The sequence below is a fragment of the Aulonocara sp. 'chitande type north' Nkhata Bay genome, linkage group LG1 (assembly GCF_057382095.1).
Source record: "Aulonocara sp. 'chitande type north' Nkhata Bay isolate Kocher_YH1m ecotype deep benthic linkage group LG1, A_spYH_male_GT1.1, whole genome shotgun sequence".
Taxonomy (NCBI): Eukaryota; Metazoa; Chordata; class Actinopteri; order Cichliformes; family Cichlidae; genus Aulonocara; species Aulonocara sp. 'chitande type north' Nkhata Bay.
In genome coordinates this window covers 7,918,607-7,945,933 of record NC_141344.1, presented here as the reverse complement: position 1 = coordinate 7,945,933, position 27,327 = coordinate 7,918,607, and the positions used below count along the sequence as shown (strand labels likewise).

The 27,327-nt window shown below is 41.0% G+C and overlaps 1 protein-coding gene and 1 long non-coding RNA gene across 3 annotated transcripts in view; one reads left to right on the top strand and one right to left on the bottom strand.

Annotated features, from left to right (window-relative positions):
• LOC147338623 (synaptosomal-associated protein 25-A-like) overlaps positions 1 to 21,259 on the bottom strand; it is a 41,113-nt gene extending 19,854 nt beyond the window's left edge. For both annotated transcript variants that reach the window (XM_086313248.1, XM_086313166.1), the window contains exons 1-3: positions 21,140 to 21,259; positions 2,337 to 2,443; positions 249 to 290 (exon numbers count right to left, since the gene is read on the bottom strand). In XM_086313248.1, the coding sequence (XP_086169374.1) occupies positions 249 to 290; positions 2,337 to 2,408 (114 nt within the window). In that variant the 5' untranslated portion in view covers positions 2,409 to 2,443; positions 21,140 to 21,259. The remainder of the gene's footprint in view (positions 1 to 248; positions 291 to 2,336; positions 2,444 to 21,139) is intronic.
• Positions 21,260 to 21,879: 620 nt separating this feature from the next.
• Positions 21,880 to 27,248, top strand: LOC147338622 (uncharacterized). Its single transcript, XR_015130181.1, has 3 exons — positions 21,880 to 21,932; positions 26,259 to 26,358; positions 27,143 to 27,248. It is a non-coding gene; the product is annotated as an uncharacterized LOC147338622 (long non-coding RNA).
• The last annotated feature ends 79 nt before the right edge of the window (positions 27,249 to 27,327 follow it).

The window sequence follows — 27,327 nt, the reverse complement described above, 5'->3', positions numbered from 1 at the left end:
TATATGTATATGTATATATGTGTGTATATGTATATATATCTATATAGGCCAAGTGTAGATCTTTTGGGACTGACTAACCAAGTAAATCCATGTGAAAACTCAACCTTAGACATTAAGCAGAAGCACAGGCGAGGGGCATGTACAAGAACAAGAAGATCTCACAGTTCTGGTAAATCAGCTTCTCTCTCTCTCTCTCATGTCTTTTGTATCTGTTAATGTGATGTGTGTCATTGAATCACTGGACTCACCTCCTCCACAAGAGCCAGCATGCGCCGAGTACTCTCCAGAGACTGCAGGGAGAGTAAGAGAAAGATTAGCAAAGGATTAACTTAGAGTCCAAAGGAGAGCAAACACAGACACACGGTGTGGCACCTGTAACAAATTTCTCAACAACATCTCAGTGTGTTAACGTAGAAAATGTATTAAAAACATAAGGTGGAAAGGGAGAACGGAGGACCACTAATATGGTAAGACGAATGAGTGTCACTCAGTAATATAGTTACACCTAGATGTTCCTCTCCTCTTGTCTGATTCCATGATTCCTACTGTTATTTGCTTTGCCTCCTGTTGCTCTATCAATCTAACGTTCCACCCATTTCTCCTCTTTTCCTTTCCTCTATTCCCATCACTGGCCCTACATTATCTCCTCATGAATGTTTAATAATGCCATTTGAGCTGATCCATTATTCTGCAGCATGGAATTATCTGCTCTTCCTGAGCTCCTCTCATCTCATTAAAAAAGGGCAGAGTTCTTCCTTATCCAAAAAAAGCACTTTCTTGATGAAAGATTCTTAGAGCTCCAAATGCTGAAACAAGCTGAGGTCACTTTAGCAGCTGTATCTGTCAGCTTGCAGGCTTTGGAGATACATTTGTGTCCTTATGAGAACGGTCCATTTTCAAATGTCAAATTATAATTGGAATGTCACAGAAAAATCCGTTTTTACTGGAGATTTCAGTTTTTATGCTTGTTCCCTGTTTATGTGGTAACTTTGCCAGTGAGCTACATTATCATTAGTTAAAACTTGGCGCTGTTGCCTGAAGGAGTTCTCTGCATGTTTGTAGCTGATGTAAGTGATTAATTACAAAGTAAATTTTTAAACAATAGCTCATAAATAGCAGAATGATTTGGAATCGCAGTGTTTCACACAGAGCTGGATTGTTTTTACTTTGTATTTAAAGATGCAGAGGGCACAGGCTTGTTCTCGTAAATAAATTATTCACGATAAAATTTACAGTTATTGTAAATAATATTCATCATCCTGTGAATGGACTACAGATCCACCATCTTAGATACAGTTGGCAACAGTAGTCCTTATTCTGCTCTGCAGCCTCGATTAGCTTCAACGTAGCAGCACATGAAATACATTAGGTTCATAATTTATCGGACAAAGACGCAGGTTTTATGGTTTTTCCTGAAAACCACCACAGATGAGTTTAAATCAAATAACCATGGTGTGATTTAAGTGCAGTCTTTGAGTCTGCACAACAAAAAGAAAAAGAACGACGTCTTTCAGTCTGCACTGTTTGATTTAAAATCCAACTGTGTCTTTGTTCTACAAATTATGGACCTAACTGCATAAAAGAGGCAGTGCTACTGTTGCCAGTTGTTGTCTGGATGGTGGAGTTGGAGTCTGACAGCTAACAGTTCAATCTATCTGGACCACAGAGAAACACTAGATAGAAAGGAACAGCGTCAGCCAATAATGGGCTAAATTGAATGGATCTTCATTTCACACTGACAGAAAAATAGAGAATAGATTGTAATAAATATTCAGGCAGCTGTCAATATTGCAGGAAAGCAGCAATTTATATCTATGAGAAATATTACAGTGTAACTGTCACATATTGTAAATTAAAGATAAAAAAATATACTCTATTATACTACTACTATATATTTTCAGCCTTATAGGAAATATTTTTTCTGTAAATCCCATCTCTTTAAAGTGGATTTATTCTGCTCATTTTCACTTATATAGTTTTATTCTTTTAGAGTAGCTTTGGATTTGATTCTCAGTTGCATCTAATCCTCAGTTTTAGCTCCAGTCTCTTCAAAGCCAGGCTCCAGCTTTCTTCTGATTGGCTATCCTGTGTTTATAAATGGTTTAAACAGCAGGTGGGTGGGGCTTATGCGTCCAGAGGAGAGGAGAACACCTAGTATATACATATTTAGGATATCATTTTTCACTGGCATGATACAGAGCCACAAATATGAAAAAAACTGTCTGATCATGAGCTTTTAGAGGAGTCTTAAGAAACAACAATGTGTAGAACAGAAATGAAAAACACTTTAACAACAACAACAAAAACCTCTAAAAAACATGTTTCTCTTACTGTACCTCATCAGCTATCTGGTCTGCACGTGTCTGCAGATCGGCCAGCTCATTGCGCATGTCCGATTCGTCTGCCATGACGACTGTTGTACTTTGACGTCAAAGAAGAAAAACTAGAAAAATAGAGAGAAGAAGAAGGGGAGAAGCAGGGTTAGTGCACCAACAACACAACAAAATCTATTGCACAAAAGATGCTTTGAACAGCAGACAAATCACAGGGAAGAATCTGATTTCTGAAAGTAAGTTGTTGTTCAAATTAAAAAGCAAAACAAAACAAAGAGACACATGATGCTGTCATTAGTGGGAGTGTTTTTGCTTCAGGACTCAGCCCAAGTTTGAGTGACCTCTGAGTTGGAAGGATTATCTACAGTGGGGCAAAAAAGTATTTAGTCAGCCACCGATTGTGCAAGTTCCCCCACCTAAAATGATGACAGAGGTCAGTAATTTGCACCAGAGGTACACTTCAACTGTGAGAGACAGAATGTGAAAAAAAATCCATGAATCCACATGGTAGGATTTGTAAAGAATTTATTCGTAAATCAGGGTGGAAAATAAGTATTTGGTCAATAACAAAAATACAACTCAATACTTTGTAACATAACCTTTGTTGGCAATAACAGAGGTCAAACGTTTACTATAGGTCTTTACCAGGTTTGCACACACAGTAGCTGGTATTTTGGCCCATTCCTCCATGCAGATCTTCTCGAGAGCAGTGATGTTTTGGGGCTGTCGCCGAGCAACACGGACTTTCAACTCCCGCCACAGATTTTCTATGGGGTTGAGGTCTGGAGACTGGCTAGGCCACTCCAGGACTTTCAAATGCTTCTTACGGAGCCACTCCTTTGTTGCCCGGGCGGTGTGTTTTGGATCATTGTCATGTTGGAAGACCCAGCCTCGTTTCATCTTCAAAGTTCTCACTGATGGAAGGAGGTTTTGGCTCAAAATCTCACGATACATGGCCCCATTCATTCTGTCCTTAACACGGATCAGTCGTCCTGTCCCCTTGGCAGAAAAACAGCCCCATAGCATGATGTTTCCACCCCCATGCTTCACAGTAGGTATGGTGTTCTTGGGATGCAACTCAGTATTCTTCTTCCTCCAAACACGACGAGTTGAGTTTATACCAAAAAGTTCTTCTTTGGTTTCATCTGACCACATGACATTCTCCCAATCCTCTGCTGTATCATCCAGATCGAGGGAGATTATCAGTGGTCTTGTATGTCTTCCATTTTCTGATGATTGCTCCCACAGTTGATTTTTTCACACCAAGCTGCTTGCCTATTGTAGATTCACTCTTCCCAGTCTGGTGCAGGTCTACAATACTTTTCCTGGTGTCCTTCGAAAGCTCTTTGGTCTTGGCCATGGCGGAGTTTGGAGTCTGACTGTTTGAGGCTGTGGACAGGTGTCTTTTATACAGATGATGAGTTCAAACAGGTGCCATTCATACAGGTAACGAGTGGGGGACAGAAAAGCTTCTTACAGAAGACGTTACAGGTCTGTGAGAGCCAGAGATTTTCCATGTTTGAGGTGACCAAATACTTATTTTCCACCCTGATTTACGAATAAATTCTTTACAAATCCTACCATGTGAATTCATGGATTTTTTTTTCACATTCTGTCTCTCACAGTTGAAGTGTACCTCTGGTGCAAATTACTGACCTCTGTCATCATTTTAAGTGGGGGAACTTGCACAATCGGTGGCTGACTAAATACTTTTTTGCCCCACTGTAACATAGGATTTAACGTTTGAGTAAAAGTATGACCGCAAACTAAAATCCAGCAACATGTTACAAGACATTTACCACAACTACCTTCAACCTGCTGAATACAATTCTTACTGCCAATCAAACACAATAAAAATTACTTAGCACTTAGCTCTCTATCCAAAAAGCAGTTCTGGAGAACCATCCTGGCAGTGCAAAGGCAGGGAAGCACAGACTTAAATTCATTTGATCCAATTCAAATTAAAGCAAGATATCCCATTTACATTTAGTGTTACCATGCAACCTATAAACACACAACCCATCTGCACTGAGAAAACAGCTGAATTCACGATTTAAATATACCGAGATGACGCACGTGGAGGTGTACATGTTAGAACTGAGTGTGAATCTCAGTCACACACACACAGACTGACCACGCTTTGTAAAAAAAAAAAAAGTGTCTCACAAGCTGAAAGGTCACCTAATTCTGCTACTGTCTCCAAACTAAAGTAAGCCAGACAAAGGCACAGGTGTTAGCAGTAATCTTTAATCTCTGCATTGAAAAAAAGAATACAGCCAGCAGCACTGCTTCCCTTGTCCTCGGATGTACCTAGATCCGATCAAACTATGTGCACAATCAAGATGAGTGGAAACTTTTTAATTCCAGAGGTCCAAGGATTATATTTCAGTGTCCACATAGGAATCATGAGAGAACGGAACCTCGGTCTCTCTCTGATACAGGTGCTTTTTACTGACTTTCAGAATTCTGAAGTTAAAGCTTGGCAAAATTAACATTTACCACCTGCACTATAATCCAATTTTAGGGGCAGAAAACAACATATGTGAACTGCTATAACCAGAAAAGTATCATGGAAACACTGCTGTGACGGATGCCGTGAGTTCAAGCCACTACCCTGCTAACCCTGATCTTCTTCCTCTGGAACCAGTGATCATTTAAGATGAACGAGGGAGGAGTGCCATGATGATTCTAGTTAGAAGAAAGAGTCAGGACAGGAGACAGGGGTCTATTTTTTTTGCTCTGATGCACTGCCAGGCAGTTTTTCATACAGCCACACACAGTAGAGCCGGAGGTATGGTTCATGAAAAATATATGTGGCTGTTACTCCGCAGTCTGACAGAGTAAGTCTGCTGCTGGTTGGGACGGCACTGATGAGAGGCTGAGGAGACAAAAGAAACCAGCTCAGATGCTTTTGTTTCCTTCACTCAATTATGCCTGCAATGAGGCAAAGAATCAGGTCTGAGCAGATCTCATTTATAAGTGTAATGAATTTTTGTTTCTACTGCACAAATCACATTGAAGAGATTTTGCTGTGATGAGGCTTGTTGCTGATATATATTTAACCACCCAGCAGCTTTCAATTCAGGATCATTAAAGCTTTATGTAAGCTAATCTACTGCAGCGTAAAGTATAGCAAAGGGACCAACAGACCGTTGGTTTCTGCACTCTATAAAGCTTTGTGGTGGAGGATTTTTATTAGATTACCACTGCAAAATAGCATGTATGCTCATGATTAAAAGTGGAAGTTATTTTTCTACATTGATTGTAAGTCACCATCATTTTCATGTTTTATGACAATGTAAAACTCTGAATTTCTCATAAATTACACAAACGACCAGTTTTTGAGACATTCAAATGAGGTTTTCTGCCATCAATCAAGCATGGTCAGTTAGTGCCACAGCTGGATGTTTGATAAAATATTGCCTATTTTTGCCCCTCCTTCTGTCTGTCCGCCTCTGCCTCGATCCCAATGGAGTCGTCACAGCCGTTAATAATTGAACATGTGCCGGGAAAAAAAGATGGAACGGAAAGAGAAAAATCAGTCCTTTTCCTCGTTCGTGCTCTGTGCGCGCGCACATGTGTGTGTTGTGTCTGCTCAGCCTTGTATGTAATTTTGCTTTAAAATATTTATGTTGACATTTTACATTTTAGCCATGTGACTAATGCTATAATGGAGAGCTGCTTACACTGAGTGCAACAGCAGAATGAGTTAGTTTACAGATCAACAGCATTACGGGTTATCTTTCAGATTATGAAAAAACCTTGTTGAAGTCACCTTTTATGTGTATTTTTTCAAACTTTTCTAACAGAAATTAGAAAGCCTGCAGTTCTTCTAGGTGTCATTTGAGGCCAAGTCTGAGACAAACTTTATTGCATTAAAAATCATATTAACAGGCTGGTGACAAACAAATAGTTTACCCCGTATTGTTAATTTCCCCTTCATAACAGCTGTGAGTGGGGTGGCAGCTGTCCCAGTCAGTATCTGCTGGGTGTCAACCATTACACTGAGCCAATAAACTGGGCTTCTTTGCTGTTTGTGTACTATCGGTGTCTTTTTTAATTGATTATCTGACTAAAATTAGGTCTTGCTGTGCATCCCAATGTGTGTGTTTGTTTTTTTAATGTTCCTCGACACAAATTTCCCAGTTTTATTTCATATCCCACAAGACATTTTTCATCACTCTGTGCTCACATGTAGCCTACTGATTTGGATTTGGAGTGGTGGGGGAATAAGTTCTCTTGACATTCATGCCAAATACAATGATATTAGTTAAAATACAGGGGTTGCCACTTCTTTCAAAACGTTATATTCCTGGCTGCCACTGTCACTACCAATGACTGTAGAAAACTGTTGTCTACAGTCAATATCACTACAAAAATATATTAAGTCTATCTATAAAATCTATTTCCTACTGAAATGCATTACTTATAAATTCCTGTTCACTAACAATAAAAAAACTGACACTGTAAAAAACATTGTAATGTCACAGTCCTGGGTCTTTGACCTAGAGTTTTGATTTTAACTTTGGATGTTGTATATGTGTACATCACATATTGTATGAGAAGTGTCATATAAACAAAGCCTTTTGTCTTGGGTCCCGTTTTGGCCCTTCCCATTATCAAATACAACACCATTAATCATCATACTCTGAAGTGAAACATGTCTGAGTGTGTTTACAAACCCTTTGACCAGCAGCAGTACCTGAATTAAACAGTATTATAAGTCGTGTCAGGCCTGTACTCTCACATGTACTCTCAAACATGCTCTATGTTTTCTGTTCCTACTACACTTCAACACATCTACCCCAGTGTAATGTCCACTGTGTTATTGATCAGCCGTTGATTGCTTATCTCTTTGCAGTGGCAGAGCTTCCTGTTTACTCACACATTGCACAGCCTCTTCTACTTCTTTCCTATACTGACTGAGGCCTTTCTCACCCTCCTTCTCAAGCCATCGAAACTTTTTAAATTTAAAAACATCTTGTTCATTAATTTTTAATGTTAAAGTACATTTTCATTTAAATACAGTTCAATCACATCGTATTTTTGATACTGAAGTGAATAAACAGTATAAACAGTGTATTGCATGTCCAGCATACAACCATTCATTTTCTAAATCAAAAGGCCGCTGGTGAGCTGGACTTTTTTTTTCCTTTTTTTTCAACCTTGCTTTTTTCTACTTCCCACGATGGGTGAAGATGACCTGCTCCCATAAAATCTTATTGTGAGTTATTACTCATTTTATAAAAATAATAAACCAACTTGTATTTTTGCTGCTGACTCAAAAGGACAGCAACACTCAATTGTTTAGTTCATTCTAGTTCACACAATAGCGACGTTTTTAAAAATGGCAAACCTAGCCAGCTACTTTTGAAGTTTCTTAAACATCATCATTATCACCCCTGTGTATGTGCTCAATACAAAAACAAGTCGCCATTCACAGACTAGCGTGAGATATGAATTTGTAGAATCACATCACCAGCATCTATTGAGACTTGCAGCCAGTCACTTCAGCATCAATAGTGTGAAAACATTCACCCAGTCAACAGAGATGTACACACCGACTCCAAAGAGTAACAGATGCTCAGCACTTATGTGTACATTGCACAGTGCTGTGGCTACAGAATAGGGACACAGTCAGTGTTTAGACTAAAAGGGGAAATTGTTGTTTAGCGGTGGCAGAACATTGACATTCGTGGGCAGCAACGGGCTACCCATAAACCTGCAGAAAGCCTCTGTTGTCAGATGGGGCCGTGTCAACAATATGTGGTAAAACCAGATCAACAATCAAACGACCAACCACGAGCAAGCATCCAGCCATCTGCTGCGACAAGTCAGAGATCATCGGCAGCGTGCAAAAATTATGCAAAATTCTTTAGGTCCTTTTGTTTTCATTTTGGAATTTTTAAAAATGTGGAACTGAGATTGTTTTGAATTCACTGCTTGAGCTGTTCGTGCTGTTGATAAATACGGTTTCATAATCATTACAAGAAAGTAAGGAGCAGCACTCAACTGTAAAAAAAAAAAGAAAAATCAATAATGGATGTTGGTGAAACAGCTTCAAGAACATGTTTGGAAAGCATGAAATAGTAATTATGTGCTTGGGAATATGCTAAGATTAAACGATAGCAGCTTTATTTCTCTTCTTTTTTTTTGCCAGAACACTAAAAGAATTTGCATTAAAACTTTTTAAGCGTCTATTACCATGCCAGATGACAGGATAAACGCCCAATTCCATAACAAGTATGACTTAAAGTATATAAGCCTGTGGTGGCAGATACATTGAGACAAAGGTCCAGTATTTCTGACCAGTTTTACTGGGACAAGGGGGACCAGAATTAGCCAGGTGGTTTTTATTTTGAACAGGACTAATGCAAGTACATAGCATGGATAGGAGAATAAACCAGCCTTCACGGAGTAGGCATGATTCTTCAACCAGAAACGAAATCCAGTGTCAAGGAGCAAAAACTAATCGGACATATACAGTAAGCAGTGCTAGCTTGGCAAACTCAGCTAAATGTTTTGTTTATTTGACAGTAACCCACATTTAGAAAGAATTTTTTAATTGTAGCATGAAAAATGACCCTCCCTCTATGACAGTCGCTTGCTCTTTAACACGCCTACTGTATTTCAAAGACACACACACACACACCTACAGTTGTCATAACACACGTTCCGGTCATTCCCATCCCCCCTCCCAACCTACGGCCTTGCTGCCTGTCACTCGTCTTGACTGACAGCTGCTGTAAGGCCTGAACTGCCAGGCTCAGCCCATGGAGAGATTACAGTCAGGGGGAAAAGAGGATTTAGTCTCCACTGTTTTCTCTGCTCTCTCTCTCTCATACACACACACACTCGCCTCTCAGTTTGCCGGTAGCTTTCTTTGTTTTGCTTCCTCTTCTTTCAACGCCCTCTGGATGTTTACAGTGTTTGTCCAGGAAAGAGGAAGCATATTTTATAAAAACTTTATAGTATTTACCGTCTTATCTGTAGCTGAATGATGTAATACCTGAACATTTGGTATAATTTACTACACAGGAAAATGGACGGGATCTTTAGCAGAATGAGCATCAAAACTAAATGTAATGGGTGAACATAAAGTTCACTGAAGACACTGAAAGGTCACTGATGAATAATTGATTGATAATATTAATAGCATTAATCCTGAAAGCTGTTGAAGGTAGATGTGGAAACAGGATGAGAGAAGGTTTGAAAATAACAAGGACATGACCTCGATGAGAGAGAGTGTTGATGTTGTGTTTCAGAATCAGACATTTCACATTTTTCATTATAAATATGCAGATGGTCCAAAGAAAAGAGCAGCAACGAAGCTCCAGAAGGAGAATGGATTAGGACTGTCACGATTAACACGCCACTGTGGAGCTCCAGTCGTGGAAGAATCTAGCGACAAATTATTTTAGTCAAAAACAAAGAAAAACAGTTAAAGGACACAAACACAAATCCCACTTTGAAAACCCCGCTTTAAAAGCATCTACCTCTATGAAAAATAAAATGTATTTACTTTGGAAAAATAAACATTTTCATCTAATAAAAACTCAGAGAGATATGACTAGCAAACTGAAGTCCATTCACATGATGAATCATATGTTTTCAGTGAGTTATTGTTTTAATATAATGTGTTTCTCACACGGTGTGCGTGAATCATCTTCAAATCATCTCCTCTGGAGTAAAGTGGAGCACATTTTCATATCTTGCTGATATTAAAACACAAAATGTTGCTGGAGCAAATTACAACAGGCACTTAAGACACACACCAGTGATTATTTATATATTTGCTGAGGTGTGCGCAGGTGAGGCAAAGCAAATAAGCCTTCGTTCATGAGCTGTAACACTCAGATTTAAGGCTGTTCTCTCAGTTGCTGTACAATATGCCTGATATACAGAACACACTGGCGTGCACAGAGGTGCAGGAAAGTTTTGTGTTTCCTTTCACTGATGCTAGTGTGCTTGAGCATTTGTTGTCTTCAAACTATAGACAGTATAAATGTAGGATGTAGGCAGCGTCACATCAACCGTTGCTTTGACACCATTATAAAGCCTAAATTAGTATTTTCATTTTCACCAATGTTGTGTTTTGAAATTCCTTCTTTGTGACAAATGAGGTGTGGTCTAACTTTAAAGCCACAGGCTTAAAGGAGGATAATCCTCCTTTCTGACTCTTAGAATGACCAAAATTGACAAAATTGACTTTATACTTCTTTGTATCATTTGAAATAAGCAACTGAGTCCAGAAACTCATGAGAAAATGTTTTCAGAGGTTAAAGCTGAGGCCCATTCCACCTAAACTTCTATAGAACGAGAAGTCTTTTTGAACATCAGAGAGAAGGAAAGTTCTCATTTGGCTTCATTTTTCAGACTCAGAAGCTACGTCCATGTTTTATACTCTCTGGGGATGATATATGGGCGACAGCAGTTCCCCAATCACACATGAGTAACATAAATAAAATAAAAATAATGAACTCAACCAACCCTGATAGCTAACGTATCTAAATGGTCAGATTTAATATATATTACCAAAGCTGAACTAAAATTGTTGCTACAAAAAAAAAAACCTCACACAGTGATCAAGCACGGTTAGCATCCCCCTAGTTGCACCCAAGTTTGCTGACATGATCCACTGGCATGTGAGTCGGGGGATCATGTCAACATGTCACTGGAGGAAATGAAAAATGCTGAGGTCAGCTTAACACTGATTCGTCACTCACCATGCTCATCACACAGCAACAAAAATCATCATGTGCTGGCTTGTTTCATATCATATCGTAGCTTCACATCAAAGGCTTCCAAACAAACAATAACTGAGTCACATCTAACAAACACCAACATATAACCGCAAAGAAATTTTTTTAGAAGATGTTAGCACTAGTCTGCAGTAAAGGAACAAAATAAATTTAGATACAACCATAAGTGCACAGTTACACTCTATGCAACATTAACACAGGACAGAATCAGGATTTAAAAAGTGAAGAGGCTCATGTTTAGCATCCAGCAGACTGTCAGTCTGTTGTGACAAACGGCCTCCGTTAGACCGAGTACACCGCCATCAATCAAGTGCCGTGTTCATTGGAGATAAACAATGTTTGTGAAGAAAATAGGACATCAGGACACCGTGGCAGCACTGAATCTGAGAGTCAAGAGAAACGAGGTCAGTCCATCAGTTTGTTGGCTGTATGTTTCTCACAGGCTTATAGAAGCACTAACCTAAACCTGAGATTTATATGTTTATTTATTGTATTTTTAGGATAGCTGCTGCACTTTTCCTTCTCTTTCATATGGGGGATTTTTCAGGTTACTTGGGTTGCTAGTGAAAATGAGCACTTCTGTTCCTATAATCTTCCTTTCTTTGCATAATTGCAATGAAATCTGGATGTGCAGTACTTAATGGCACTGAAATGAAGACTGTGGAGTCACTGGGTTTGTGGAAAGGTTGCAGTTCCGCCCAGCAAGAAAAGATTTCTCACACCTTTTGTTCTCATTACTGCAGAAATCTCTGGTAGTGCACCAGAAGCGCTGAGGGTACCAGAGGTGACATTAGTAATTATGAATAAAGGCAGAAAACAAATCTCTATTGGGATGACATTTAACACCCTCCTGTTCACTCACTCCCTCCTCTATTTGAACCAAACCTGACTTTTTGTATTGTTTCACTTCAGTGCCTCTGGAGCTTCTGCACAGCAGTAGATAAATGAGACTGCAACAAAAAGCTTCATAACACTGACAAAAGTCAGTTTTTATAAAACAGGCATGCGACCAGTTTTTCCTTGTCATTTTCTGTCCTAATAATAATTTGCAGAAACACATCACACAAAAGAAAATGTGTGGGAGAAGGTTAACACTTCTCTAGACCGAGAACCCAAGAAACTGAAAAAAAAAACCCCACATGTGATGAACAGGACCAAGGACAAGAAGGCGAGCAGCAGTGGAGCAGATACTGCTGCGTTTGTGTGTTAAGGGTGGGACGAAGCAACATCCACCACTTCAAAGCATAACTATGTTTCATTATTTATTGGATGGAGCCAGGTCAATAATGCAACAGCAGTGTGCTACACACATATACTGTGTGTTTACAGGTGCTTTTGCACTCTTTTCCAATCCTAACCTGCTGACACATCATATGTGCAACATGTGAACATCTGGATAAGAAAGATAAGATGCAGAAACACTCATGTAAATACTACTTTTGATTTTAAGCCAAACAAACCTAACGAAGGAGGGACTGAAAAGTTCATCTCCTGATTGCCACTTTGCAGGTTTACACCTCTTACCTGCTGAAACTCAAATGCAGGTATGTCTTTGCAGCAAACAACATTATAATGTATATGCTTTAATGATAGGCATTGGCAGTTAATGTGTTATATCATTTAGTTTTTATAATGTGTGAAATTCTTTGACTACATTATGCCAAGTCATCCTTGACCTGAAAGATCCTGGAGGTAAAGTAAATAAATACTGTTTACATATGCAGGTGAGCTATTTTTTAGTCAATAAAATATTAGTTAATAACGTTTTTATTGTTGTGCATTGCAAAGCCGTGACATCAGAATCCATGCAGTGGAGGTTTCTCTCCCTCTTCATATAGCTGACTTATTTTGTGTGAATTCCTGAGATGTGACTTCTCTCCAGTTCCTGCCAGTTCCTTTGTTCACATACCTGACATGCATCAACTGATCACCAACGGGCAGTATATGAACCCCAGCTCTTCAACCCTGGACAGTGTTTAGGGAATAAGTTCCTCTCTAGGCTTGCAGTTCTTGTTGTGACCTCTGATGCCCTCAACTCTCTTCTCCAGATTTTCCACCTGCACCTTCCGTGTCTGTTATAGATCCCAGAGGCAAACTACTTGCCCCGCTTCCTCTGTAGTTCAATAAATCAGTGGTTTTTAAAGGTTTTTTTCTCACATGCCCAATATAAGAATCCCAAAAAGCTTGTCTCATTTAAAAAAAAATACATTTTTAACAAAGATCTAGTTTTACATCTCGTCTGCTGTTGCTCAGCGCAGTACTAGTGGGGTTCACAGTTTGAGAAACACGGCATGTTTCCTGTTTTGTGGGTTTCAGTGTTCGGACTCAAGAATAATAAAACTGTAGGGGTTCTAAATCCTGTGCAGGCCTATTTGTTTTTAAAAAAAATTTAGGAAATTGGAAAGAGAAATCAATAAACTAATCACTAAATATAAAATCTCAATGTCTATCAAGATCAACATCCATCCTACGCACGGAAAGCTGCGTAACCCTGCAAGGATACTTTTCCATCTTGCGTCAGACAGACTGCTGTTAAGATGAAAAGGCTGATACCTTTCCATTTCACACACACACACTCACAAACACACTCATGCTCAGATACACTTGCATCCATCCCCCGTATGTACTAATGGCTTTTCAAGTTGATTTTCTCTTGGCTGGGCAAAGCTAAAAGTAACTGTAGTGACTCAGGAGCTAAAGTGACCACTGACACTTGATTTATTACATTATCCATTCTCAGACAACCTTTGTATTACATCAGATAAATCCACACGATAGTGAAGGATCAGGATTTTTACAGTATCACCTGACCCAAACTGATCTGTTGGATAATTTGAAGCTTATGCAGAAACAATGTGTCTGTTATATCGGTACAGACAACAACAAAAAAAATTGCAGAATTCCAGTCATAAAAACCACTCCTGCATAAACACTGTACCACCATGTTGACCTATAAACAATAAATACACGTGCCAAGATGTGACCTGGACAGAGAGCATGATGAGAGCCTGAGGGCTAAACCATTCAGACAGTTCACCCACCCGTTTACGCCTGACTGCTGCTGCTGCATACATGGGCCAACATCAAAACATGCACAAATGCACAGAGTAGAAAGACACAGCGCTTTGTGACTACCTGTCTATGAAAAGCGCTTAATAAATAAACTTTACTTACTTACTTACTTACTTATAAGCACCAGTCCAATGGTCTGCTGGCCAGATATCTGCAGAATTATTGAATTCATAGTGGTGTAAAGCACACCCACTCTGGAGTAGTGGAAACACATTCTGCATACTGATAAATAACACCCCTCTACGTGGCAGTTTGATGGATGAGTCTGGGTTTGACAAAAGCTAGAAACATTACCTTCATGACTTCACTGTCCCAGCTGTGACGTTTGGTGGAGGAGGGATAACGGTTTGGGGATGCATTTGGGGGGCTCGCCTTGGCTCCTTAGTTCCAGTGAATAGAAATCTTAATGTTTCAGCTTAACAAGATATTTTGAACAGTTCTGTGCTTCTAACTTTGTGGGAAAAGTTAGGAGACACTGGAAAATTCACTGGAAAGTCCTCCAAGAAATGTGAATTTAAGATCGGGGCTTGCAACCTTGCCTCCCTCTTCCCGCTCCTCCACAACCACCCACACATGCAGGGCCTTGGAGTGGGGGTATGTCACCAGGGTGCAGAGGAGGCTACCCCCCCCCCCCCCCCTGTCCCCTTCTGGCTGCCTCTGCCTCAATTTTATCCCACAACTTAGACATTCACATTATTCACACTCTCATTACACATACATATAGGATCTTGGGGGTGGGCACAATCACGGAGTCCAATTTACCATCAGGGTGTATACCTCACCCCTGACGTCGTTGCCCACCTCTCAATTTTAAATACACTTAGTCATTGAGGGCTAGCAGGAGGGACCATGCGCTTACCTGCTGCTCCATGGCAGGTAGCTCCATGCCCTCCTGGGTTTTAATTGCACCTTAGAACACATATGCATCAACACTACAATGAGCGGGTGGAGGGAGGTTTGGAGTCTTCTCCCACCCCCATTCTCTGCGGCCTGCTGGAGCGGGAGGGCTAGTAGGAGGAGTTGGCCGTCCGACTGCGGTCTGGGGTGTGGGGCCTCCCTGCTGCTGCGGAGTCGGGGTGGTCTGCCTCTCCCCACCGCAGGGAAAAGGGAAACACCACCTGGGTCTGGGTGCAATTCCCCCCTCCAGGGGCAAGGGTACCTAGACCCGGTTTGTAGAGTACGCTTGGGGAGTGTGATTGTGTGTACAGCGTCTCTTTATGTCTGTCTCCACGTTGGTTGAGTGTGGAGTGAGTGCATATGAGAGCATGAGGGTGGGAATGGATGTTTGTGTCTGTGTGTGCCTGTATGTCTGTGTCTATATGTCAGGTTGGGTATCAGACGCCACCTCTCTGGGGACACCTCAGGCCCTCCAAGGTTTGGAGGCCTATCTCCACCCACCACCACTTCCCCTGCCGGTGGCGGACTCCCTCAGGTGTCGGTGTGTTGGTGGTTCTTTGTGTCTGGGGGTGGGCGTCCGGGTACACACCGGCTCACTCCTTGGCGGCCGCTTGTCGGGGCCTGGGGCCTGGGGCTCGCTCGGGCCCCTTTGGAGGTGGGGTGCCCCCGGCCTCTCGGCCTGGGGCTCGGTCACTCAGGCGCAGCTGGGGGCCGGCGGAGCTCACGGGCGCGTCACTGCAACTCCCCCTGACTTCTGCTCCGCGGCTGCTGGGCGAGCCCTCATCTGGGACTCTCCTCAGCTCTTACTGGAACAGTGGCGCGGCTGCCCCTCTGTTGGTCTTCCATGGTCTCTTGTGTTCTGGGGGCCTCTGGATGTCTGGAGTTTTGATCTCCTCCATACCCGCTTCACACCCTGGAGGACGGGGCTGTGGCCCCCCCACACTCCCTAGCAGATCATTACATGGAGAAACCTTTGGAATGCAAGCATGCTGATCCACACAGGTATGCACACATGGGTATTCACAGACGCGGACTAAAGCTTTCTTGGCTGCTACCTCAAAGCACACTGTGCGCTGTCTATCTTGCGTGCTGCACAAAGATCGGGGCTTACAAAAGCTCCTGTAGATGTAATGTCAAGGTGGCCCAAAGCAAGGCTTCTAAAAATTAAAGAAATTATGACTTTTAAATTAAAAGGACTCAAAAAAGCAGGATGAATGTCAGTTACTGAGAGAACAGCTTTATAATCAAGCCTCCTGACAACCATCCAGGTTGACCATAGTGGTGGAGTGTGAATGGAACAAGCTGGTGTCCTGCCCAAAGCAACGCCCGCAGTGACAATATGGCTATAAAGAATTAACACATTCCCTGTGGAGAGGCAGGATAGACACACAGAGAGAAATCTGCCGTGGAAAATCATTGAGGAAAAGCATAGGAAAATATTAAGACTTGTTATTTTTTTAAAAAGCCACCAAAATGGCTTCATTTCTTATATTTTCCATTTATGCTTCAAAATCAAAGGGATTTATATATTTCTAGATAAACTGTACTGTAACGTGATGACTTCCCAGCCAAACATCAATGACATAAGAGGCAAATGGTCGACCACCTGGCAACAAGCATACAAAAATGCACCTTTTAAGATGCCAGGCTCTGATTTTGACACCTTTAGGAAAGCCAAAACATATGGAGGGGGCAGGTTCCCAGCATTCAGCCATTTTTGTCTCAGCTGAGCAGGGATGATGGAGCAGATTGCAATTCTGATATTTCCTCGTTATATAATCCAAAGTAGAGACAGACAGGCAGAAAGCTGCGGTTCAGATTAACAGAGAAGCAGACTTATGGAAAGACAGACATGAGGAGGCGGAGTAGCTGGTCAGAAAGAAAGTACACATTAAACTTTACATTAACACAGCCGGTTAAACTACTTTGCACAATTAAAGACACATTATTCCAGTAAAACCTTCCACATATTAAGAATAATATATAAAGCATCTACCACGCTCTCCAATTTTATGGCCTTTTAACTTTTATGGAGCGTCACAGTATTGCCAATAAAGTCGGCAGACAGAACAATGCGCAGGCAGGCAAACGTGGCAGTGTCGGACATGCAAGAAATTCAAAGCAATCATCTGTGGCCTCCAGGGATAATCACTGCAAAGCCCCACTGTCCCATTCACTGAGGATAAAACCCACTGGATTAATCTGCAGGCCTACAGAACACACACACACACACTTACATAACACACAGACCACTCTTCCTCTCTTTTGCATGCTTTTCTTTCACTTTGACATTCACAGCCTCTCTCTCACTTCTGCTCTCACAAACACACACAAAACCTAGAGCACACACACACACATGCGCACACAATCTCCTCTCCTCCATTTCTTCTCTACATGTATACATTCAAATGGACACCTGTCAGTATACGTCTCTGTGCGCACTCATTTAGACATGCAGATTGTTGACAGGCACATATAGAGCTGTATATATTAGGTAAAAACACACTCTTCTGTTTGTACGTGTGACAAATGGGGGAAAAGGATGTAAAAACAGCATGGTTCTCCTCCTGCGTGGACAACAGGATTAGAGTTATCACATGCTTGTGCTAACAACAAAAACATAAACGTCCTTAAAAGATAATCGCGGCTTCTTTGCAAAAGGATTTGTACTTTTGGTGTTGCACCGACTTTAACCTTGCTGTAAGGGTAAAACTGAAGCCATCAAAGGAATCGAGTTACTGCAAGTCGATAACGCCATTGTGATCAATAAGAAGGATCATATCACCATTTTGAATGTTTTATAAATGATAATTTGATGAAGCACCAGGATCAAAATACAGAACAAACAACATTAAGTATTTCTTTGTCTATCCTTGATGTCTAACACATGCATAAACTGCATCTCTTATTTAGATATTTGCAAAAATGTAAGAGTTTTAATATGTATTTTAACATTTTTACATCCATATTTACTTGTGAAAAGACGTGTTTTTTTACTGAAACAGATCCACCCATTTCATCGAACATACTGTGATTGGAGGTAAAAGACAAAGGTGCCTTTAAGTTACATTAAGTTGGCCAGACATGAAACAAAGTGTTAAAGAAATGTGCAATAATCTTTAGATATGAAATCTCGTGTTCCACATTTAGCATTTCAAGTTCTAAACCAGTAATTGCTCTTTGCTGGTGCTACTGCTGCTGGATTCTTTAAAATTAGAAGTGCACAGATTTTGAAATTCTGCATTTACATTTGCCAAGACCAATTTTTTGCTTGTTTGCTTTGTGTTTGTTGTTATTTTGTGTCCGTAGATGCGCCTACCTTAGTTATAATGAGTGGATATTTGAGTTACGGTTGTCTTCCTGTCATCTCAAAATCATCTTCCTATTCTCCTTTGAGCACTGGGATTTTCACCCAGTAAAGTGTGATTATCTGATTTGATGAGGGCAGTTGAACAGGTGTCCCCAACAAACTGGTGAGTGTATATCAGTCTATTTCATCTGTAAATTGTTTTGTATGGTGAAAAGAACTTAAACTGATAAAAACTCACCCTGTTAAAGCTAAACTCTGTAAGCAGCACTCATTCTGACTGACTCAGCTTTAAAAATTAACCCTGCGGGTGCAATCAAAATATACTGGAGGGCTTCTTAAAACATCTGCCCCTCTCAGCCCTAGATTGATAAATGATGTGCTGCCCAAACTAGTTTAAAGAGTGCATGTGTTTATAAAAACCTCACAGGGTAAAATAAAAAAGGGAAGTCATTGCCAGAAGAAGATCCCCGCACTCATTTTATTGCTCAAAGTTAATAAGTGAGATTGTGATCTGGGCGCATAATCACTCGGGTTTGTCTATCATGTGGCAATTTCACAGACGATTGCACTGAAATTTAACAGGAAGGCGTAAAGAGCAAAATGAATAAATAGCAAGGGGAGTACATTTAAGTATCGAATGAAGAGGAAGGAGAGGAAAAGTTTGCTACGCTGTTTGTGGCATGTGTGCGTGTTTGACAGATGTAGCGGGAGACTGGTGGTAATTTCTCACCTCTTTGTGGGCAGGGTGACAGAGTGGTGAGTGATAGGTGCTGTGGGGGAGGATGGGGGATTGATCATGGTGGGGGGCAGGTATGTGCTAATGAAAGCAGGAAGCACTTTCTCACCAGGAAGCTAATTATTTGAGCACCCTGGGTTCATGTTAATCATAACATTTCGGCTCCAGGAAAAGCAAACAGCTGCAATTAACATTTCATCAACCAAACCAGTTACACTTGGTTCACTGTACACCAGCTTTCAGCAAAATCAGGACACAACTGTAGGACACATTTAAGATTTCTTAAGGTGAAAAAAACAAAACAAAAGTAAGTTTAATAAACTGAAGAAGAGCAGAATATGTCCAACAATAATCCAGTACAAGGAAAAACCAAAACTCAGTGGAATAACTCCAGAAAATAAACCAGGAATCCTACAGGAGCAGACCATAAAGAGAGAAAGTGAAGCAAGTGAAGCAAAGCAACCAGAGACACAAGAAAACATATTATCAAAGTAAAACAGGAAGTAAGGGAGGAAAAAATAGACAAGAAAACACAGGAAGTCCTAGGAAAACATTATTAATTAAATTTAACAAATTGTTAGAAGTAAAGTTCACCTGTTGCAGCTGAGATTGATATTTTTTTTACATGCTGGATGCATTTGCACTCCATAATTTAAAGCAGCAGCAAAACCAAAATACAACATAGGACATAGAATTGACTGGAAGTTGGATATGTTTCAATTAGTCCCCATGTTGGGTGTGCTGCAGTCATTTCCTGCCCTAATTGAAATATCCACCTGTTTACATCGAGTTACAAACAACACCAGGCTGCCAAAAAAAGACAACACACACACACACACACACACACACACACACACACACACACACACACACACACACACACACACACACACACACACACACACGTGTTGATCTGCTTAAGAGTCGGCCTGAGCTCTTTGTCCTCTCTGACATTAACACAGGTGCACATGCAGGAAGGGGAGAAAGACTGGAGCAGTTTCTACTTTAACTTGAGTTAAATTCATAATCAAAATTCATAACAAAATTCAACCTTAATGTCGCAACTGCGCAGCTTCAGTCATAGGAGTGACTATTGTACACGTTTTCTCAGACAGGGCCTTAAAAACTAGCATCTTAAAATAATTATTTCAAATGCTTATATGCTGACCTCTGATCTTTTTTTTCTGCTTCTGTTTTTCTTGCACCTGACGCTCCTAACCGAACATCCATCTTTCCCTCATGAAAATGATCTGTTACCATTAACGGCTCCCTGTTCACTGTGTCTGTACGGTCCTCTGGAAAAAGGAAGTGAAGGAAAGATGAAAAGTCAGACCTCTGGATTAAAACAGATCTGAACCACAAACAGCCTGGCCATTTTATAAAAACAATAAGTGTGATAACGAATGCTGTCTCACTTGTTTCCAGAGCGCAGAAACTAGATTCAGGTATTTTTCACGACTTACTGCTTCAGTTTGCCTCGTTTCACGAATAGATTAACTTCAGATTTTCATTTTTGGGGGGGCACTTTGAGAACAAACGTTTCGCTTTGTGCGTAAAGTGTTTTTCAGCGTGTTTCAGACTCGGGAGCTGTCCAAGGTCCTGAACCTGCACACGGCTTTTCTGTTCAATGGCCAGCTACACCTACAAGCTTTCAGAAACATGAAAAACAAGATTACACAGTCTGTGTTATCCTGTTGTTTAATCCTTACATAAAACAACCACTCTTCCCCTGTGACAGAAAACAGGAAACAGCCAAAAGTTCAAACAATTCAGCACAGAGTCGCTACAAACACAACAGAAACACCTCAGCAACATGGTCCTCGTTTCCCCTCAGATATCATCACCTCACAAACAAAAAATAACCTAGCAAATATGACGCATTCTTACAGCTGACAACTCTGTCACGTCCTGGGACGTATAAACTGCTAAAACCTGAAATCTGGAGAATCATTCAAACTTTAATTATCGCTCTTCTTTTGATTATTCTGTGGGTCAAAATGAGAGGATTAAAAAATCGAATTAAACCGACCTGGTTAAGTTTCTTCGGCTCTTTCTCTTCTTTTTCTTTTGCTGTATGTTTGTACAGGGTGAAGATGTCTGTCCGTCCAGCCGCTCCGTTCAACGGGACTGTCCCCGCCCCCCAACCCCCACGCCCTCCGCTGGATCAGCACCGCCCTCCCCCTTAACTGCCACAGCAAGCGTTAATCTCCGCAGGTCTACTCATCAAACACTTCCTGTTAATGACTCACAAAATAAAACCTGTGAAGGAACTGTGTAGTTACTTTAAGTGAAAACTGTGTATAACGTGACTGGTGTTTGGTCATTAGGAGGTGCATACACAGGAAGTGGTGCTGAAAAAAACTTCCGACATCCCAAGAAATCCAGGACTATTTTTAAAGGTGGCAAAGCAACAACACTACAAGTCGGAAATGTCGAAATATACATGTCATACATAGATTATAGCACAGGGTAAATCCACGAAATGCTTTACTCCTGTTATTGGAAGGAAATATAAGTGAATAATACACATTTCCCTAACATTTGTGAAAGATCCCCGGTTTGATTACATGGGAAGACACAAATTCCTTGAGAGTTGCATTAAGAAGGACGTAAGGCATTAGGCACAGGCCAACCAGGCAGTGCTACCTGCTCTCCTATTAGATAAAATATAAGATATATAGCAACACAGCTACTTCTGACAACAATAATAATAATACTAGGTTTGGTTTTAATTTGACAGTCATGCCACCTGTTTTCCTGTCTCATTGACGCCTCTCACAAAATGGCCGCGCCCTCTGACGTCAGCGGTAACGGATAAAAAGGTAGGTCAGCTGCGCGCTGCCCAAAGCCATGTTGGCTGCAAGCTGCTGTCTTTCTGCATTGATATCAGGCAGAGCTGCAGGCTGATCTGCGCAAACTGCAGATTATTGTCTGTGATCTAAATTCACGGTGCTTTAGTCCGACTGTTTACTACTCAGAAAGCAGAGTAACTGACAAAGAAAACTTTTTACTGAAGGAACTCAAATGAAAACAATAATAAATGTGAGAAAGAAAAATCTGACAAATCTGACTTTTTTCAGTGCAGGTGATTAATGCGATTTGAGGGATAGATAAGAGAGCATTCAAAGAAAATGTTATTTATTTATAGAATATTTCTGACATAAATCCAAAAGCGCGTAGTTCAAGTTTTTTTCTATTCTTTTTTTTTTTAAATTGGTATACAGAAAGATTTTCATGGTTACAAGTATGATGATTTTCTTTCCTACCCTAAATATTTTTTTAATAACCTTACATCCCCTTACATGCAATACATTTCCCATCTCCACTGACCATACTTCCTGTCACAAGCATATCTATCCATGTGTGTTTATATGCACACAGAGCCCAAAAAGCCTCTTGAGATTGTCCTCTGTGTGCTCAGCTGTTTGCCCCTGGAGTCCTTGACTTTACATAATCACACAAAATGCTAAAATGCTTGAAAAGACATGGTGCAGGGGCAACACGTCTTCTTTACTAAAAAGGTCTTTTTAGCTGGAGAAATTGCAGAAATTAGAAGCTTGTTGTTCCTTTTTTAAGATGAAAATTTGCTTGTGTGCACTCTCTTTTTGACAGCTTTTATTTATTGTACTTTAACGGATACGTGGCCTTAGATGACTCACATCTGCAGACGCAAACAGCATACATGCAAGACAAACATTAAGCAGGTAAAAGATGAGAGCCATGGTGCCTTGATTATTTCTGTGACTGTGGAGAGATAACACAGGAGAGGTCCTAATGAGCTGGGGAAAGGAGTGTAAGGTAAAGGCTTAGCAGTGATCAGATCATATCATCTTTCTCCTTGTCAATTCCCACACTGTCAAAAAAAAAAACGCATTAAAAAAAATTATGTCACTACGCTTTTCCAAGTGTCCTTTGAGCCAATCAGCCCTTAGTTCTTGTTCTTTAAATTTGTTGTTTTGTCAAGTAAGTCCTTACTGTGCTCCATCAGCAGCATGTGGTGATCCTACACTAGTCCTTGTCTTCTCTCCTAGTTTAATGGATTAATGTCCTTATCGCTCTACTGTCTTCTTCCTCATTATTTACTATTAAAACACTAAAACATTCTCCAGAAATCCAGTTGACCCTCGAGGCCTGAAAGCAGCTGATTAGCAGCAGAATGGATCTATGCAGGTGATGGATTGGCTTTCCTCCCTCCCAGTTGATGATCCAATAGCAATAAAGTCAAGAACCCAATAACACTGTGACACCGTGTTGCCACTGATTGAAGCAGTCCTCCTCGAGTGTTTGAAAATGGCTCAGAGTGCAAATTTATGCATAGCACAGAACATCCAGCAAAGAGACATTTCCAAGTGATTACTCTGATGTGTGACAGTTGGGAACTGGCAACTGGCTGTGTCAATTGAATGCATATAATCTGATAAGTATTTAGCTATCATTTACAAAACAGTGACAGGATTCCTGCTGCATAATGTGTTAAGTACTACACGTGTGGTATTGGGACATTTGAATACTGCACTGCACTATTGTTAATCATAAAACCCATGCAGCTACAAAGATATCAACTCATTTTCAGGGTGTATAGTAATCTACACGTGTACCTGAAACTGACCGGCTGAATTTAATGAAACTCAGAGGTGGAGGAGAGGCAAAGGGACAGGTCATTAACTTTTGGATCAGGTCTGAATCCCTTTGTTTATGTGCTATTGTTATGGGGGTTTTTTGTTGTCTTTTCTACCTTTTCGCTTTGAATTACAAACATACTATACTGTGTTGCAACAGTGAACCATGAATTATGCCTAATAGACCTAGAACAAGATTCCAAGTTATCCTCAGGCACATGCTGTTTGACAGCTGAGCAACCACAGCAAACAAGCCGGCTGTGGACAAACATTCTGCTATCAGTGATATTTGGACAATGTTTGTCGCTGGCTTATCAAATACTACAGTCCTGGTACTGATCTCTGTGCAGAAGAACAGATGTTATCTTTGGGAGGAAAGAGCAGTTTTTATTTCACCTAAATCAGCTTCAAATGGAAGTTGGGAACAACTGTAGTTCAGGAGGTAGAGCAGGTAGTCTACTGAGGCTAACCCTAACACCCCACCAACCACCACCTTGGACATAAATGATTGAAATCCTCAGTATCTGTCATTGATGAAGGAAATTGTACAAGTATGACAACCAGATACATTAAAAATGCCAGTATATAATATACAGTGGGGCAAAAAAGTATTTAGTCAGCCACCGATTGTGCAAGTTCCCCCACTTAAAATGATTACAGAGGTCAGTAATTTGCACCAGAGGTACACTTCAACTGTGAGAGACAGAATGTGAAAAAAAATCCATGAATCCACATGGTAGGATTTGTAAAGAATTTATTCGTAAATCAGGGTGGAAAATAAGTATTTGGTCACCTCAAACATGGAAAATCTCTGGCTCTCACAGACCTGTAACGTCTTCTGTAAGAAGCTTTTCTGTCCCCCACTCGTTACCTGTATGAATGGCACCTGTTTGAACTCATCATCTGTATAAAAGACACCTGTCCACAGCCTCAAACAGTCAGACTCCAAACTCCGCCATGGCCAAGACCAAAGAGCTTTCGAAGGACACCAGGAAAAGTATTGTAGACCTGCACCAGACTGGGAAGAGTGAATCTACAATAGGCAAGCAGCTTGGTGTGAAAAAATCAACTGTGGGAGCAATCATCAGAAAATGGAAGACATACAAGACCACTGATAATCTCCCGCGATCTGGGGCTCCACGCAAGATCTCATCCCGTGGGGTCAAAATGATCATGAGAACGGTGAGCAAAGATCCCAGAACCACACGGGGGGACCTGGTGAATGACCTGCAGAGAGCTGGGACCAAAGTAACAAAGGTCACCATCAGTAACACACTACAACGGCAGGGAATCAAATCCCGCAGTGCCAGACGTGTTCCGCTGCTGAAGCCAGTGCATGTCCAGGCCCGTCTGAAGTTTGCCAGAGAGCACATGGATGATACAGCAGAGGATTGGGAGAATGTCATGTGGTCAGATGAAACCAAAGTAGAACTTTTTGGTATAAACTCAACTCGTCGTGTTTGGAGGAAGAAGAATACTGAGTTGCATCCCAAGAACACCATACCTACTGTGAAGCATGGGGGTGGAAACATCATGCTATGGGGCTGTTTTTCTGCCAAGGGGACAGGACGACTGATCCGTGTTAAGGACAGAATGAATGGGGCCATGTATCGTGAGATTTTTGAGCCAAAACCTCCTTCCATCAGTGAGAACTTTGAAGATGAAACGAGGCTGGGTCTTCCAACATGACAATGATCCAAAACACACCTCCCGGGCAACAAAGGAGTGGCTGCGTAAGAAGCATTTGAAAGTCCTGGAGTGGCCTAGCCAGTCTCCAGACCTCAACCCCATAGAAAATCTGTGGCGGGAGCTGAAAGTCCGTGTTGCTCGGCGACAGCCCCAAAACATCACTGCTCTCGAGAAGATCTGCATGGAGGAATGGACCAAAATACCAGCTACTGTGTGTGCAAACCTGGTAAAGACCTATAGTAAACGTTTGACCTCTGTTATTGCCAACAAAGGTTATGTTACAAAGTATTGAGTTGTACTTTTGTTATTGACCAAATACTTATTTTCCACCCTGATTTACGAATAAATTCTTTACAAATCCTACCATGTGGATTCATGGATTTTTTTTTTTCACATTCTGTCTCTCACAGTTGAAGTGTACCTCTGGTGCAAATTACTGACCTCTGTCATCATTTTAGGTGTGGGAACTTGCACAATCGGTGGCTGACTAAATACTTTTTTGCCCCACTGTAATGTGGGTTAAGAAAGTAGATAGGTTTTTTCTTACTTCATGTGAACATACCACATCAGGCTCTGAAAACACCATCTGAGAAATCTTGACTTCTCACAACACCAGTCCATCTGCACAAGGATTCGCAATCTTTTTTGGGGGGGTTAATCCTCCTTTTAAATGTAGGTTTCCTTCAGATTCATCTGAGCTCACATGTTCAATTTGCACTGATGACTTTCTCGTCATGTGTTCCTGCAGTGCTGTGTTTATGTACAAATTCATGAGGCTTTGCTTTGCCTGTGTCTTTATGTGAGCATAAAGTATGGATGAGTGATATTTCCTATGTGCAGGCAGCTGAGATGGAATAGTCCCAGAGGGAGGGCAGAAAGCTGAAGCACCAGTCAGAGAGGATCATGGTATCACATCTGTCTGAACATGTCATCGATCCAGGTAATGGAGCTGCTCCGCTTTCCTCTCAACAACCCTCTGTTATTATGCAGCAGCTACAGATGGACTCATTGCAAAAAATGCAAACGATAAAGAAAATAAGAAATGAAAGGCGGGGTATGCTGCTAGCATGTTCAGCGGGGGATAGCTGGTATATCAGAGGAATAAATAAGGAAAATAAAAGTCTGACTCAGGAGTTAAGCAAAGCTCCCCTGGCATGCTTGGCTCGAGGCTAACTGGCACAAGACCTTCCTGTTGGCCGGATGTTTTTTATATTCCACATAATGGGGAGCCAAAGAGCTCGACTCTCCTGCCCTACTGACACAAACAACTGTTATAGCCAAGCAGCTGAACTTTAACTCTAACAAAAAAAGAAAAAAAACATGCACTCTTAGTTGTGAAATGCAAAGAGAAGGAAAACAGAAGATTTGAACGTGTTCATGTTTGAAAACTTTCAAGTGGAAAGTGTTTTGGGTGATCTGGGCAGCAATTTCAATCATCTGTAAGGCATCAGTCACATGAAAGAGAACAAAAAATAAATAAAATCTAAACCTGTGTCGTTTTATAGACTGAAGTCTTCCACTACAAACGAAACTAAGAAACAAACTAAGTGAAGTGCTTTATTACAAATAACAATTCTCATTCTCGTATCTTCTCCTAGTGTCTGTTTTTCACTTTTACTTGTTAGCTTAGTTCAAATTACGTAATTAGTTTAGGGAGGGAGGTTCTGGGTTCTGGCGATTGTGTGGCTGACCCAAGGCTACTTCTTTCTATTTCTTTTTCCCAGATCTCCAGACCTTTGAGTTATTGTTGTAAAGGAGAACGGCATGGTGGTGCAGAGGTTGGTGCTTACATGGGTACAGTCAAAAGGCGACTACGGCATGTTTTCTGTTGTGGCTTTAACAACATATTGTAAGACTGACATGATTCTCACAAGCTTCAGACCTGAGTCACATTAAAAGCTGTGTTTTC